Source organism: Sinocyclocheilus rhinocerous, unplaced genomic scaffold (genome assembly GCF_001515625.1).
Source record: "Sinocyclocheilus rhinocerous isolate Xijiao unplaced genomic scaffold, SAMN03320098_v1.1 scaffold1272, whole genome shotgun sequence".
Lineage (NCBI taxonomy): Eukaryota > Metazoa > Chordata > Actinopteri > Cypriniformes > Cyprinidae > Sinocyclocheilus > Sinocyclocheilus rhinocerous.
This window is the reverse complement of record NW_015623071.1, coordinates 52,265-69,300: the sequence shown is the minus strand read 5'-3', so window position 1 is coordinate 69,300 and position 17,036 is coordinate 52,265. Positions and strand designations below refer to the sequence as shown.

At 38.6% G+C, this 17,036-nt stretch overlaps 3 protein-coding genes across 4 annotated transcripts in view; 1 reads left to right on the top strand and 2 right to left on the bottom strand.

Annotated features, from left to right (window-relative positions):
* tbc1d15 (TBC1 domain family, member 15) overlaps positions 1–7,503 on the bottom strand; it is an 8,748-nt gene extending 1,245 nt beyond the window's left edge. Inside the window, exons 1-15 of the mRNA XM_016564478.1 lie at positions 7,425–7,503; positions 6,288–6,383; positions 5,676–5,747; positions 5,354–5,495; positions 4,926–5,130; positions 3,413–3,515; positions 3,115–3,312; positions 2,865–2,993; positions 1,742–1,845; positions 1,560–1,654; positions 1,318–1,434; positions 981–1,081; positions 687–786; positions 471–568; positions 181–297 (exon numbers count right to left, since the gene is read on the bottom strand). Of these exons, the coding sequence (XP_016419964.1) occupies positions 181–297; positions 471–568; positions 687–786; positions 981–1,081; positions 1,318–1,434; positions 1,560–1,654; positions 1,742–1,845; positions 2,865–2,993; positions 3,115–3,312; positions 3,413–3,515; positions 4,926–5,130; positions 5,354–5,495; positions 5,676–5,747; positions 6,288–6,383; positions 7,425–7,448 (1,701 nt within the window). The 5' untranslated portion in view covers positions 7,449–7,503. The remainder of the gene's footprint in view (positions 1–180; positions 298–470; positions 569–686; positions 787–980; positions 1,082–1,317; positions 1,435–1,559; positions 1,655–1,741; positions 1,846–2,864; positions 2,994–3,114; positions 3,313–3,412; positions 3,516–4,925; positions 5,131–5,353; positions 5,496–5,675; positions 5,748–6,287; positions 6,384–7,424) is intronic.
* A 1,087-nt stretch (positions 7,504–8,590) lies between these two features.
* Positions 8,591–10,021, top strand: chtf8 (CTF8, chromosome transmission fidelity factor 8 homolog (S. cerevisiae)). Of its 2 annotated transcripts, none has more exons than XM_016513309.1 (4): positions 8,591–8,675; positions 8,775–8,868; positions 8,979–9,096; positions 9,334–10,021. In XM_016513309.1, exons 2-4 carry the CDS (start codon positions 8,846–8,848, stop codon positions 9,517–9,519), a joined length of 327 nt encoding a protein of 108 aa, XP_016368795.1. In that variant the 5' UTR covers positions 8,591–8,675; positions 8,775–8,845; the 3' UTR covers positions 9,520–10,021. The 2 variants fall into 2 exon arrangements, with proteins under 2 accessions (XP_016368795.1, XP_016368065.1); XM_016512579.1 differs by having other exon boundaries at positions 9,286–10,021.
* Positions 10,022–12,260: 2,239 nt separating this feature from the next.
* The window catches only part of LOC107707223 (hyaluronan synthase 3-like), a 7,265-nt gene continuing 2,489 nt past the window's right edge, over positions 12,261–17,036 (bottom strand). Inside the window, exons 3-5 of the mRNA XM_016511544.1 lie at positions 15,162–15,560; positions 13,304–13,405; positions 12,261–13,190 (exon numbers count right to left, since the gene is read on the bottom strand). Of these exons, the coding sequence (XP_016367030.1) occupies positions 12,261–13,190; positions 13,304–13,405; positions 15,162–15,560 (1,431 nt within the window). The remainder of the gene's footprint in view (positions 13,191–13,303; positions 13,406–15,161; positions 15,561–17,036) is intronic.

Sequence of the window (17,036 nt, the reverse complement as noted above, 5' to 3'; positions counted from 1 at the left end):
GGATTTTTTTATGTATAGAAAGTTTCAATTACAAATTTTTGATTTAGATATATTTTGTAACATTATAAAAGTTCTTAAATGCCAATGCATCCTTGCTAAATTGAAGAATTAATTCAAAATGTCAAAAGTTTAATTAAAAAAACTTTGAATGGTAGTGTGTAAGATACAGTTAATGCTAACCTTTAGGATTTCATTGAATCCATATTTTCTGTCCATAATTTTTTGCTTCTCGGAGTCTAAAATGGCACAGCACACCAGAAGGTGAAAGTTTTGGCAAGGCAGTCTGGTCCACATGACCTGAAGGAGAAAATATCAATTGAATAAAACATTACATCAAATGCCAATATAACACTTAATCAAGTATTATCAAAATTATCACAGACAATGGCTACATTGTACTGAGAAACAGAGAAATGGTTCAGATGGCCAATATCCAAAAGAAAAAACAACAACGGATAGTTATTACACACCTCCCAAAGGCGAAGGACATCCTGAAATTGTAGCTCTCTCTTGAATCGGATCAATAACCAGCGAAAACAAAAATATAAGTACCCAGAATCCTGTGCCTCTGTAAAACCACATAAACACAGAAATAAACACAATGGCTACTTATGGTCACAGAATCCTGTGAAATTAACATTAATGAAAAAGTCTATTTCTAATAAGTCTTTCTCTGGGTATCTTACCTAGGTAGTTCCAGAAGGCCAGGTCTAGCAAGCGAAGCAAAGTGCTGAGTTGGATTAGTTGGGTCTTCATCCCCTGCATCTGCTCTTCAAAGTTTTCATGCTGTAACAAACATGACAACTCTCCTAGACAACTACAAGTAAAACATTTGTAGGTTGACTAGATCCATTTAATGTGCTTGCACACAACAGCAATAGCGTGAGGACAGAAACATGCTTTATTGATCAGCCAAATCTTCTCATACACAGCAGACCCAAGAGTGCTAAAGAGAGATGTGCTGTAACACACTGCATTACCATTTCATCCATGAAGGAAACAAAGCACCAGAAGGCATCTACTTCATTCTCCATCACAAAGAGAATGGGAGAGAGCAGATCACTCATGCCCTGCACGTACCCTACACAGGAACAGGAAACTGGGTAAATAAAAGCAACGCTACACTGAAAAGCACTTAAGATTATCCATAATCTAAATAATTAAATGTGCAATTAAAATCACATTGACATAATCCAAAGGATTTTGGATGATTGGGAAAAACAAGGTATCAGCGTGGGAGTATACGTAACAGTAGATTATGTTTTTTATTAAGAGAAGCTGCACTGAACGATGATTCAAACACGTGTAGTCACTTGCCTAAATCAAAGTCATACATGCAGTACGTCATCAGGATGTCATGTAGTAATATCAAGCCAGGGTTGTCCAGGCCTTCGTAAAACTTGTTATTTCGGTCAGTTCGGTTCACATCTTTTTCTAAAGAGATTCAACAACCACAAATTGAGCTTCATTCAGGTAATGAAACAGTGCATGGAAATATATCTTGAAAACATTTTTGAAGCAACTAAAGAATAAAACTTGTGATGTAATTAAATACATACCAATAAGGCTCCTATAATCTCGTAACCTTGAGTTTCTCCTTTCCTGCTCCTCGCTTACTGACTTCCACTGGAGCTTCATTATGAAGTATTCATCACTGTTGATAGATGAACACATGATCGTATGTATGCTTAATCTGATAAGAAGAGAGCTTTAAATCAAACGCTGATTGAAACATACATACGTTTTTCTCTTTTGAAGGAGCTTCCTTTCTTCATGAGTGCTGTTCCATGAAAAATAGCTGAGCAAAAATTTCCAGGCCTCCCTCCTTACCGCGTGGCAAAGACCCTGTTGAGAACAAATCAGCAGCCTTGATAAGCTACATCCTCTGAAATATTTAAAAACAGGTCTACTAAACATGTCTAAACAGGTCTGGTCTAAGTGAAAGGAGGTGCACAGGAAGTCACAGGAAAAATGGGACACCACAACAGCTCGTCTCAGACTAGTCTCATTTCCAAATCAAGTTGTTGAGTTTGAACATATAAAATGTAGTGTTTTATATTGTATTTACTATTTATATTTAAATCCACCCAAACGTATCAGACTGGGATACTGAAATGCTGTACCTTTAACGTATCTATAATGCTTTGTTTTTGATGTAGAATGAGTGAAACAATGTACCATTCAAAAGTCTCAGCAAGGTCAGTAAGATTTTTTTTAAAGTACATTCATTCATCAAGGATGCATTCAATTGATAAATAGTGTCAGGAGAGACATTACATTGTTACAAAAAAAAATCTATTTCAAATAAATGCTGTCCTTTTGAACTTTCTATTCATCAAAGAATCCAGAAACATTTGCTGCTTCATATTTTTGAAAATCCTTGATACAACTGTTTTAACTTTAATTACGAAATGTTTCATGAGCACCGAATCAGCATATTTGAATGATTTCTTAAAAGTTTCATGTGAGACTGATGACCAGAGTAACGGCTGCTGGAAATTCAGCTGTCATCACAATAATAAATTACAAATATGTTACAAAGTTAAAACGTTTTTAATAATCAAATAAATGGTAGGTAGGGTATGTGATTTCCTTTATGATGCAGAACAAAGACAGATGGGTAAAACATGTAAAAAAAGATTAACTCATGACCTAAACATTATTTTGCAATCTACCACAAAGGTTAATAAGAGAAGAAACAAGAGCAAAGGTGAGGTGACAAAACCACAAGCAAAGAGAAACTGAAAACTACAGTGAAAAAGGGGAAGAGTGTTAGAAGACCACAACAACATAGGCAACAGACATTAGTGGGTCAGACATTAGGTAGATTAATGAGCTAAAGGAAGATATAAGTAACTTCTTACCCCTTTAAATATCAAATCCTTTAAGTGAGGTACGTTGGTTATTCTTCCCTCTGAGTCCTGATACTTTGCCCATTCTTCCATTGTTACTGGCCCCCTTCTTTGCACCTCTGGCCTCGGTCCCAGATCAAGCTGGAACACAAACACCTCAAATCAATTTACCATAACAGTATTTACAGGATTGCTCCTATCGGCTGTCTGTGTCTAGACTCAACTAAGTCAACATTTGGGCTGCCATTAGATCTGCACTCACTCTGGTGATGACTTCAAATCCAGGCTCTTCCTGCTGGTTAATCTCTAGTCCAGGAATGAGTTCTCCCAACAAATCTGCCACCTCCTCAGCAGGCCGCTGGTGACACTCTAATTCAGGCGCCCGAAACGCATCAAAGAGGTAGTTTGTGACTTTAGAGAAGCCACCCAGTGTTGTTGTATAAGGATCTTTCTTGAATTTCTGGTTGGAAAGTGAGATAATACTGTGAAGACTACTTTCAATCACATAAATTAATAATTTTACATGGTTTCTCTTACGATTCGCAGTGTAAATCACAAACCTGTACCAAGCCATAGTTTGTATCATCCAGAAGATTCTCAAAGGATTGTGAGAAGGTTTTGCAGTAGGTGCTGACAATCAAGACACTTTCATCATCGGGACTCCTTTAAAAGACAGAAACAGCGATATTAACATTCATTGTATAGCCTTAAAGTAATACCATCAATAATTTCAAGAGTACAAATAGCAACAAGTATTCGAATTGTAAACATATGACATCACTGGCCATATCGCTGGGCGGTTTGAATGACGGGAGAAGCCGAGCAAACCAAGCCAAGCCTATGTTTCATTATGGAGACTCAGATAAGAACTTTAATAACAGCTATCTTTTCTTCAGCAGCACTGAATTCAGCATGCTTACTGGTGGATTTAATCTGGTGTGATATTTAATGCAGGGGAGAGGAGTGTCTTCCTGTCCCTTTCATAAAGCCTTAACTCTAAACGAACAGCTGCTGTTCGACCTTACATGAATCACGCTCGCGGCCTCTCGCCACAGAACACATGCTAGACTTCCTCAAAGGTGCCGAGATACTCCATCTCGTTTGCATGCAGATTGGGTTACAGTTTGATGTGTTCTGTTTTAAAGGACGAAATCTTTGGATAAAGAATTCTGTGAGTCACAGACAGTAATATTAGTGCCTGTGGTATTTAGTGAATTAAAAGGTCACGGGTCACTTTTAAGATAAAAACAGGAAGAATGAAAAACTTAAGCCATATTCATTCAGAGGAAGATGTCTGACAGTCCACACAAGAATTTGTAAAAGATAATATGCTTATTAATGCTTTCAGAAACAAAAAGACATAAGGTGCATTTCAAATAGCACACTTTTCTATGCCTTTTTTAGTATTCATAGTGTGAATAATGAGTTCACACTGAAAATACCAAAAAGAAAAAGTGCAAAAACACTCAGATGAACCCTGGAAGAAAGGAAATTTTGGCCACTTCATCCACTCGGCTGTTGTAGCTTTCCTTACGAAGTGGAAGGGGAGAGAAAGGTGCAATCTACTAACAACACTGGCACCAAAATGGGTTAATACATGACATTTTTGAGCATTAATTAATAGCGCAAATGGTAGCAAATTGAATACCGCAAACCTTAGTAAATCACCTTGTACGACTCATTTAAATACTCTCCTCCCATTAATAAAAAGGTTTTGAGTTGGCGCAAGTGGTTAGTAAACCTGGCCCCAAATCTGGTTACTGGGTATTTGTTTTACAATAATTTAACCCGAATTTAAAATCATTCCGTGGATCTAACCCCACAACATGCACAGAAAAACATTAAATAAGTGTGCAGGTTCTGTGCAGCATTGCTTATAATGTATTCAAAATCATTTATAAAATGTCTGTAACTCATGACTATACTCTACTGGGCTAATGCTGCAATAAAAACAACATTGAATTCATAAATATAATGATATTGAAATAGATATTGCGCAATATTTGCCTACAGCTGAGCCACAGATTATGCCTGACCTATTTAGACTAAATCAACCACTTATACTTCACTTACTCGTTGATCTGAACTGACTTCCTCAGGCTATCCAGGAATGCTGTGCTCCCTCCCTGGTGGAAATGAATAGCTGGCAGCGCTGTGCCATCCTTCAAGCGGAAAGTGATGTAAGACCAGCCCTCACATTTGACTGTGATAGACCTGAGGTCACACACATTAAAAGAGAAGGCCCACTTGTTCCGGTCATTAGTGTGGTTTGATCCACCTGTGACAATATGACAATAAATAATAAGCTTGGTTACTGTTAGAGATTTCCTTCTTCTGGTCTTGCAAAAAAAAAAAGGCCCGACACATAATTCACTGACTGATGCACGAGATAACATGCTGACATTTTCTGTTAAGTACTGGGTAAAGTGCATGGTGACAGCAATTTTGATTTTTAAAGCATTTCAACCACATTTGACTCGTAGAACTGTGCAACTGTTTACCATCTCCATGTGCGTGGACTTTTCTCCGGAATGAGACAGCATTGATCATGTCCCACTCCGTTTCATAGCTCAGCTGATGGTCAATAGGACGGTGAGGGTTGTCTTCTAAACTCTGAGTCCACTCCACCACTGAGCTGGAGTCCTTCACACAATCAAACAAACAAAAATCAGGTTATCCTTACCCAGAACTATGCAGAATCATAAAATACCAGTACAGAGCACAGATGAACTGCAGAAGTGATTTGAACTCACAGTCAACATTAATATGCAAACTCTCACAGATGAAACAGGAAATGCATAATTTATGAATGAACTAACAAACCTTGCATGCACACAGCATGTTTGAGGGATCTGCATCCTCCAGTGGTTTATATTCCACAAGGGTTTCACCATCCTACATTTAAAGAAGAAAAAATCAGATATTGGGAGATACTGATAGACGGATACACTACCATTTAAAAGTTTTTTTTTTAATTAATACTTTAAGCAAGGAAGCATTAAATTGATCAGAAGTGATAGTAAAGACATTTAAAATGTTGCAACAGATTTCTATCATAAAGGAATAGAAACTCATGATGATTTTGGGTGAACTAATAATATTAAATAAATGTTGTTCTTTTGAACTTCCTATTCAACAAAGAATCTTGAAAAAATGTATCATGGTTTCCACAAAAATATTAAGCAGCACAACTGTTTTATTCAAATGAACAATTATAATGAGAAGAAATGTTTCGTGAGCATCAGTATATTAGAATGATTTCTGAAAAATTGTAGTGTATTAGCTGTCCTAACAATCACACAAGAATGTGGTATAACATCTTATGTATGTCACAATGACCTAGTTAAGGTAAATCATAATAATTCTAAAACAATACACTCGTTAAATCTAAATAATATTACTAGCAAGAAATAAAGCAACTGACAAAACCCATACCTTATCAACAATCCTGAGGAACCCCGATATTAAATCCTGATCCTCAGATTCATCTGGAGATGAGTGAATGAAGACTCCCTCGTGTTCAAACACCACCTGCAAAACAAAGAAAAACTAAGTATATGTTAACAGGACATTACAAGGTTTGATTTACAGTGACCAGAGATATTATTTTCTCCAAATAGGTCACTAAAAACAAACATTTCAAGATCCTGTTATGGTACTCTGCGCCCTGTGCCTTAAAAGGCAAGTTAGTCTGCAGCCTGAGGCTTGAACTTAAGGAACTGAAAGCTCCTGTCATACTGACACAAACAGAATGTTCTTGCAGGCTCCCTTACAACAAAAACCATGAAACTGATCACTGCAAAACTAAAAATAACCCCTGGAAAACACAACCTTACAATAATTTGCACCACATGAGCATTGCACATAGTTTCATGTTATGATTTCCATATTAAATATGTGTAGTATTAGTAGCTGTAATTGGTAAGTCACTCAACCATCAAAACATTTTGGTGGTAAAGGTACTTGCTCATGCATAAATAACAGACATGAGAAAACGATACACAAAAAGAAAATGAGGTTCTGTAGTGACAAGAAATAGCTCATTAAGAGAACTGGAAATATTGAAAGCTAGTTTCCTTATGGACTGAATTCACCTGAATTAGTAGATAAACTATCGGTCATCTAACTCAAAACATGTTTATGATCTCTAGATTATGATCTTCATTAACCTGCCACGTAGCTCATGGCTCAACACCAGTTAAGTTAAGCACAGACACAACTGTGATTTTGTGTGTTTTCTTAAGTGTTTTTTGTTTTTACTGTCCAAACGCCCCAAACACGATCAATATTGCAGTCGTGGCGTAACTGGCAGCGTAAACGCTGCTTCTGGCGTCCGTGTTTTTCGCAGTTTTATCAGCTGTATGTCAGGGTGGTTGGGTGTTAGCAGCCAGGCTAACTGTTGCTAAACACAGCAGTTTATCAGACCAGTCTATCATCTATTTCCCAGCACCTACAGCTCAAAAAGCTAGTCAAACAGAATATCTACGCAACAACCCACCTAAAAACAACGGCAAAATTAAGCTATTTGTCGTTTTGACCGTGTATTGACTTATAAAACTGCATGCTCTGTACCTTGGGAGGAGTTGTGGCCGCCATGTCGACTGCTAAATCGAGCACCGCTCACGTGCCTGTCAGCGATCCACAACAACACTGACGAGTCATTTTCCGCATGGCCAACGCCACGCATGCGCACACACATATATCAAAACTTAATAATAAGTTTAATTATAAGTTTAATAATAATCATCATCATCATTAGAAGTTTGCAGTGGTTGCCCTGAAACTGCTTTACATTTGTTTACATTTATTTATTTTTGTTTTCGTGTTAATAATCTTTTATTTATATATTTACTTTAGTAATATTATATTTATATATTTACCTGTTAATTTACTTAAAAAGCACACTAATTTCTAACTTTGTGACGTTGCTGAGTGAAATCAGAAACAGTAACACTCTTTGAATGAAAAAGCTATCGAGTTTTTATGTATTTGTAAGATGTATAATTGGGAAATATAAATTGTTTATGTCTTCTTTTGTCTCGGGTTTGTTTTCTTGAGTATTCTTGAGTCCTTTTTATCTTCCTTTCTTTCTCTTGTTTTCCTGAGAGTCAGATCTTTTTTATTGGATTTTTTAAGGAGAAACGGTTACAAAACGTATGTTTATACATCTATATGTACACTAATCGACTAGATATAGGGCCTATACCTCTTACAACAAAAATTAGTCATATAACTATTATGTATGATCTTTTTTTCAGACAGAAATGTCATCTCAGCTTTACTGTTGTTCTTTATAAAAATATGGAATCATAAAAAAATCTTTAAGTTTTTAAAGTCTTTAAGAGAAAACTCACATACATCTAATATTGGGTACAACTGACATATATTTTACTTTATGTATGTTATATTTTCTGGACAGAGTAAGAACTTTAATTGTATTGTCAGTCTCCAATCTCTAATAAACAATGGTATCAAAATTCATAAACAAGACTATTATATCAGTTATTTGAATTATTTTGTCAGAAACAATTAACGAAATTTGAGAACAAATGATTTAGTATAACTACTACAACTGAAAAAATTCAAGCTTTACGAAAGGCTTGCGCAATGCACTGGCTCCACAATATTTGCAGACGAACCTCGATTGTCCTCTAGTGGTTCACACAGCAGCGGGACTTGCACCTTAAGCTGGGTTGCCAACCGCCATTAAACACAAAAGAAGAAGAAGAAGCAGCGGGACTTTTATTTTGAAATGTAACTCGCACTGGCGGGAAACTCGTGTGTCTGTCAGCAGAAGATCATGTACAACAACGGATCTGAGAAGTGAGTGTATTTACGAATGTAGTATATTTCTGTGCGTTCATGTAGACAGTTGTGGAGTGAAGGTAATATTTGACTTGTTTATCCTTGTCAACGTTTCAGATGAGAAGGTCCACAGAGCAGGAAGAATTGTGTGATTTGTGAATCCTGACACAGAGGAAACAGATAAAGGAATGGTTCAAATAGTCATCTCGAGGTTGGTGCGAAGACTTAAGCTAATTATTTTAGTTAAGACTAATTAAGTTAGTTTTTACAGGTCATGGTCTAAATGTGCTTGTTGAAAATGGTTTTCTGTGTGTTTTGCAGTAAAGCTGGTGAAGGTCCAGCTGAATGGCTGCTGGTGGAGTTGCAGGGAGAAATTGTGTCCAGACAGAATACTGGACTTGCAGGAAATCTGATGGGAGACCTGCACTATACAAAAGAGGTTTGTCTTCAGTATAAAGTCGGTAAAAAAGAGAAGAAATTGTATTTTTGCAGTACATTAAGTACTTTTTATTCCACACTATTTGAAAGACAGTTTGAACAAAATATGGAAACATATCAAATGAAAAACCCCCCCACTAATATTCATCTAGTTACCTATGGTAAATTCTTGACTTGTCCTCTCTCCAAGGGTGTACCGGTGCTAATAGTCGGACATCACATCCTTTATGGCAAACAGGTCAAACTGGAGAAGCCCTTTGCTGTTCTGATGAAGCACTCTGGACTCCCTCGGGATGAAGAGGAAACGATGGAAACCAACCAAGAGAACCCAACATCTTATACTGTTTCCGCCCTCATCAAAAAGAAGCTCATCTTTAAAACCCGACCCAAACCCATCATCACTAATGTGCCAAAGAAGGTATAACTTATGTTCAGATATTAGAGGCTGACTGATCGGCACAGAATTCTAGATTTGTAACCATATGTGAATATAAATGTTGTTTTGAATGGTGGATTAGTATCTTTGTATATTGTTGTCAGGAATGAGTAATTGACAATAACATTGAACAAATATAAATATTCTAAGTAATGGGCCTACCGTGAATTTGAAAATCAGAAAAAGAAAAAGCTCACTTTTGAATGGAAATTTATTGTATCAAAACATCAGTTACAAGTGTTTGCAAAAATAATTACATGAGAAATGTCCAAATTTAAAGAATCCAGCTTCTTTTGCATGTACATAAATACATAAAACATAATATGGAAAGTTCATGTGAGATTAAAAAGACCATGATGGCCATTTCTAGGTATTGTACATTGTGGAAATACAGGTTAGCTGTGACACACAGAATAAATGGTGGCGTTTTATCAACACTTGAATATTTTATTTTGCGAGTAGACGTAAGCTGCCAGTGGCGATCTGAAAAACACTGGTAAAAAACACTTCTATTATGGATTGTGAATAATTTATTATTCTCTAATCTGTAGTTTTATGAAAATAACTTGACATGTTTAACATAAAATATAGTTTCCTAGGAAAATGTGTCAGGATTCTTGCATGTTTAAAATATCTTTGAATTTTACATTACAAAAATATAAATTACTTTACAATAAACTTGTAGAATGTATGACCTAGTTTTCACTGATAAATTAAAATTAAACGTCTACATATTAATTGGCTGTTTGGCAGACAGCAGAGCAAAACGTTTTTTCCCCACTGTAAATGTGGCTCTGTTTCTAACGCTTGTATATTGCTTAAACCCAATTTGTCCAGGTCTCATTTTTAGCCCCACACTCTGTTCCTGAGGAGCATATCAGTCTTAAAAGTTTGGCACCCAGTCTAATACTGAATTGCATAAAATCTGAAAAACACACAAATGTGAACAATGCAATTCCAGGTTTGATTGTAAACATGATATAGCTCTGGTTTCATAATTGCATTGTCATCAGGGTCATCATCTTATATTTGCAGCCTTAAAGGATGCTGCAGTCCACAGCAGTTCACTTTTAAGACAGTTATCACATGTAATGCACAAGCAAAAGTGTTTCATAAACTCAAAGCTTCTCTCTAAACTTGCACACATATGCACACTAGCCTCAGTGTTTAGATCTCTGCCAGAGTTTAATGTGTGTTTTGGGGGGAAGGGAGCAGAAAACGTTAGCGTTCGCATTCATGGCGAACTGCTACTGAAGTAAATCTACTAATTGTTGCGTGGGTGGGCTGAGGGTGGAAAAACAGCCCACTGTACACCTTTGATTCATATATAGTAATCTTTAAAACCACCTAACTTTGCATACCATAAATAAGTTACTTCAGTTCACTTTTTTGTATTTGTCTCTCTAGGTAACTGAACATCTTAATTAAACTAATGGGAATAAAAAGTTTGTGTTACAGGAAAGGGTCGTAAGAATTTGCAAAGGTGGTCAGATTCTGTAACATCTGGCTAACATGCAGAATTAGCTAACATATACTTTTTTTTTTAATCAATAATCAGTTTGGGGTGAGAAAAAGCAGTAAATATCATGACATCACAAGTCCACATGCCTCTTATGTTAAAAATGATCTCAACAGGTAATGAAGCATGAATGAAATGTTATTAAATTATAAACCTCAATAGAAAATGACTATTAGAAATGCTGTTCAAAGTATGTAAACAAAAAATGTAATGTGTATAGTTTCAGGCAGTATAACTGGATATTCTTTTCATGTAATGTAACACTGTTTTTACTTTGAAGTTCTCAAGACTGAGGGAAAAAAATTTAAATATCACTTTCCATGTTAGTTATGTCTCTGGTTTCACCACCTATAATAAAATGTCATATACTTCAACCAAGTTTGTTTTATAGGTAAAAAGGAGAATGGGAATAAAAATTCGAGACCAATCTTTCCTCCATTTTTTTTTTTTTTCCTTTACCAAACACGCTGGAACAAAACATTCTAGATGCGCTAGAAAATCCTCTTTGGTTGCCTGACATGATCCTTTTCATTGGAGCTGGATGTTACTTGATATTCTTGAACTTTAAACATGTACAGTGTAGTAAATCTTTGTGGAGAACCATAAAATTCTCATTTAAATACTGTTGGTTCTATCTATCATGTTACCCCACAAAAGTATGGGTAGCACCACTATGATAAAATACAGAATTATGCTGGATTGTCAGATAAAGGACGTTAAAATACTGACTGGGTTTGGCGAGCTTAGTGTCTTACGCAGGTTTCCTCAAGTGTTGACACACACCTCTCTGTCCTCGACAATTCACATTCTATAGAGTAATAAGTCCAAGCACCAAAATAAACCATTAACCTAATATGAGTGTGTCACCTTAATTACATTAACTTACCACTCTAACCTTTGGCTCAACTTGTTGTTCCCACCTTGGCTGGCCGCCTCCTTATTGTGTGCTTTATAATCACGAGAAGCACCATTCCTGATTTCAGCTTATGTAAATTATTGGTTCTCATAAAAGCCCCACGGTTTGAAACTTCTCAAGTAACCATAGCTAGCAACTTAGCTAACAGCTAAAAAAATAACCATCTAACAACCATCTAACATTCTTAGACTTACACATGATCCATAATTATAACCAGGATTGCAGCACCAGGTAAGGACGGGCCATTTCAAATGAGCCCTGACAGCATGTAGAGATCTTTTTGGAGAGACCATGCTAGGCTTCGGCATAGGATAGGTGATACTGTTCCTCTCTTTTGTTACAGCGCTTGGCCACTATGGCCAGGTAGAGCACCAGGAGTATGAGCCAGTAACAGGCATAGAGGATGGTACCTGCAATGAGAAGAGCCTTTTCTGTCTCACTAAAGGGCTCTTGGACCTCACAGTAAATGGTGTAAACCACGCCACCGAGCAGTATGGCTGCCCACACGGTCACAGGCACAGCCCCAATAAGGTTTACCACAATTTTTTTCCTGCCTGATGTTCCCCAACCTGCTTTGTTAATAGTCAACAGGGCAAAGATCTTAGCAGGCAGCAGGCTTGACATGTAGAGTAGTGAATACAGTGACATGAAGATCATGACAAGCCTACCCCGCAGGAAGCAGGCATAGGTGGCTTTCACCATGCCCACCAGCTGGACTGTTAGCAAGAAGAGCAAGATGTTCCACAACCGGCCTCGGTAGAACAGGTGGATGACTGTAGCCACCAGAAAGAAGGGGAAGAATCCGGTGACCACAGATTCATAGGTCATCCAGAGGCTGTGCTTGTGGAACCAAAGGGCGTTGTAGAGCCACTCTCGAAAGTAAGACTTGCTCCAGCGGGTCTGCTGGTTGAGCCAGCGCAGATATTGCGTGGGGGTCTCGGTTTGGCATTGTGAGCGTGCTGTGAACTTGGTTTTGTAGCCGAAGCTGAGGACGCGGTTGGTGAGGTGCCGATCATCTCCGAAGCTGCACTTGCTTCCTAGGAAGGTCTGGTGGTACCAGGGCTCCAGGAACTGCTGGAGGAGAGAGTTGCGGTACATTCCCAGAGGTCCACTGATGCACTGCACACATCCGAAGTAAGACTGACAAGCCCGCTCCACGTTGAAAGCCATCCAGTAACGGACACTGCTCAGGAAGGAGATCCAGGAGTCGTACTTGTTCAGAATCTGAAAGAGACAATGGAACTCTCGGTAGGTGTTCTATAAAGAGGAAACTTACTGGAAAACTTCTCAGTTGTTGAAAGTGACATAAAAATGACTAAAATAGGCAAACTTCTCACCTGAACATCCCCTCCAACCCCACCCACTTCCGGATCTTCCTCTAGAACCTTCAGCATCTCAATGGTGCATGCTGGATCAAGTACAGTGTCTGAATCACATACCTGCAAACAACACCAAGAGATGTATACAATGATTTGGAAGACTTCTCAGCAACTTCAACTCATATACAACTGCTTTCCTTTTTTCAAGTAAGGCTGATGTTGACAATGATTGTCTGAACAATGCAAGGACTGTTGCGAGGAACTAGTGGCACCACAAACATTGGCTCACAGATGTTTCAAGGTCATCTTTGTTTCTGAAGATATCAGTCTTATGTTGAACAATGAAAGGCTGATGACAGCACAGGTGTGCTCAGGACTACAGGTGAAGGTAAGAAGACTGATCTTTGACCTCAGTGCGGCAAGGATTCGTATTACAGTGACATTGAGGAAACTATGAGGTGACTCATGAAGAGTGACAGTAAATGATTGGCTCACCAATATTAAAATCCAATGTTTTTGAAAGTCTAAGGGCCAGTTTTACTAAAAAGGGCAAATTAGGGCGGGAGCGTAATTCCAAAACAGCGCCAATGGGCGTGGAAATTTCTGTGAGTGATTTTACTGACAGCGCGCAAATTAAAGAACACAGACGCAACATCTAATTTATATATCGACCAACACAATATACCATGCGCAGCGCAAATTAGCGTAGTCGCAAATAAGCAGAGCCAACGCTTATCAGGTGCGGGTGATCTACTTACGACACAGCAGCAAAAATAGTTTAAGACATGCTTTTTTTTGGGCGTTAAACAATGGCGAAAATACCAGTAAATTGACAAGCGCAAATGTTAGTAAAGCACGTTGCATGATTCATTAAAGGGGTCATATGATGTTGCTAAAAAGAACATTATTTTGACAACAAGTGCTACTCCACACTGCCCAAAACTCGCGTTTGAATCATCAGTGGCAAATTCTTTATATATGAAAACGTACTTACAGTCTGCGAGTCAGAACAGCCGGCATTGTAGTCTACTCCAGTGTTTCCCAACCGGGGTGCCGTCTGTCGAGAGCACGGGTGCCGTGTAAAAAATATTTTTTTTATATTTTTAAATTGCTAAAATGATCAAAAAAGCATCTATTATATAATATCCATTTCTGATGTCGCCTATAATTAGAGATGCACCGAAATTTCGGCTGCCGAAAATTAGTTCACCGCTCAGGTTTCACTTTCACGTGGTGTGACGCTCTGCGTATTATCCCGCTCTATGCGTGTGCCCACATGTGCCGACCCCGGGCTGGACTCTGCTTCGTCCACGGTGAAAGCCGATCCGGCGATCCACAGCGCGAAGCTGATGTATTTCCTCAGCGACCAGCATGGATCAGCTCTAGGCATGACGAAGCGGATATCATTATCGTCCTCTTTTGGAAGGCCAATCAAAGTAGTTTCGCGTTCACAAGTAATGTACAGTATGTGGAAAATAATGTGTTTTTTTTACTTTAAACCGCATAAACATATTTCATTACACCAAATAATGTTCTTTTTAGCAATATCATATGACCCATTTAAAGAGAAACTCCTATAAATGCATATTCAATAAGGTCAGGCGCAAAAATAATTGTCCATGCCTTTTCAGCGCTAATTCTTCACTGCACGTCTTTAGTAAATCTTGACAGTACTATTTTAATGCCAAAAGACGGTTTGCGCTGGCATTTGTAAATCTGGCCCTAAGTCATTCGGCCTTCTGAGAACAAGTAAGAATGTCTGTAATGGATGCTCTTTATTCCTATTATTTTAGTCATATTATTGTGTGAACATTTATTCAGGCAGGATTCTTTACGTTTTATTACATTTTAGGTTTTTAGTGGGGTCTAGACCTACCTGTATGTAATCCACAGTATCTCCCAGTGCTTTGAAGGCTGTATACATGACCTCCCTCTTGCCACCCCACTCTTGCATGATGCAGGAATAACGGCAGCTTCGCACCACCCTGGCCACCCGTGCAGCCTCCTCAGCATGCAACGAGCCTTTCCCTCCTCCCCCATCCCCGTCGCAATGGTAATTCCCCTTCCACACCACACAGCCTGTCTGCTCCACTCCCCCCATCACCTCCTGGAAGATGTCCATCATGTAGCCATCCTCCTGCCGATTCCCATCCACCACCAGCACTACTTTAAGCCCGGGAAAAGAAATGCGGCGAATGCTCCGAAGACACTTGCGAAGGTAGTCCGGATCCTCCTGATAGGCTGCGATGCAGAGGGCCACGGTGCGCCGCAGGTGCTGGGGTCTGGAGGGGCCACGCATTTGCCGGTGCTCCAGGTGGCTTTATGGCAGAGTGGCCCGACGGAAGCCTCTCCTCAGTGCAAGACACATGAAAGCCGGCATGGAGTTTGCTAAAAAAACACCTGAAGGACTCCAAGATGGTGAGAAATAAGATTCTCTGGTCTGATGAGACCAAGATAGAACTTTTTGGCCTTAATTCTAAGCGGTATGTGTGGAGAAAACCAGGCACCTGTCCAATACAGTCCCAACAGTGAAGCATGGTGGTGGCAGCATCATGCTGTGGGGGTGTTTTTCAGCTGCAGGGACAGGACGACTGGTTGCAATCGAGGGAAAGATGAATGCGGCCAAGTACAGGGATATCCTGGATGAAAACCTTCTCCAGAGTGCTCAGGACCTCAGACTGGAACTAAGGTTTACCTTCCAACAAGACAATGACCCTAAGCACACAGCTAAAATAACGAAGGAGTGGCTTCACAACAACTCTGTGACTGTTCTTGAATGGCTCAGCCAGAGCCCTGACTTAAACCCAGTTGAGCATCTCTGGAGAGACCTAAAAATGGCTGTCCACCAACGTTTACCATCCAACCTGACAGAACTGGAGAGGATCTGCAAGGAGGAATGGCAGAGGATCGCCAAATCCAGGTGTGAAAAACTTGTTGTATCTTTCCCAAAAAGACTCATGGCTGTATTAGATCAAAAGGGTGCTTCTACTAAATACTGAGTAAAGGGTCTGAATACTTAGGACCATGTGATATTTCTGTTTTTCTTTTTTAATAAATCTGCAAAGATGTCAACAATTCTGTGTTTTTCTGTCAATATGGGGTGCTGTGTGTACATTTAATGAGGAAAAAAAATTAACTTAAATGATTTTAGCAAATGGCTGCAATATAACAAAGAGTGAAAAATGTAAGGGGGTCTGAATACTTTCCGTACCCACTGTATATATATATATATATATATAATCTGATGCATTTATGTAATGTTGTACTTTTGAGTTTGTATGTTTAATCATCTTATATAAACTTTTTTCAATAAAATTTACAAATACTACCATGATGTATACCTTTATTTATTTATTTATTAATAAATGTATTTATTTGACAGGCTTTGTGAAATTCACCAATTATCAGAATGATTACAAATCTGAATGTATTTAAAAAACTTGGCAACAACTGATGTTGTGACAATATTAGAATACTACAAACTCCATGTGAAACTCTCTCTCAGTCACTCTTCTCTCTTTGTCTTTCTCACTTTTTTTCTCATTCTCTCAGGTTAATGACTTTAATTAAAGGCTAGGCTGAGTTTGGCAGGTAATCAGTGGCACCCAGACGAGGGAACAATCCCCCCCTTTCATTCATTCAATTGCCTCCTGCTCCCCCTTTCATGAAAGAAAGAGCCGCTTCACTCAGTGCCCTTATATCATAACAGCCACCGCAATGGAGATGAGTGGCAGAAAAACGCTGACTTCCA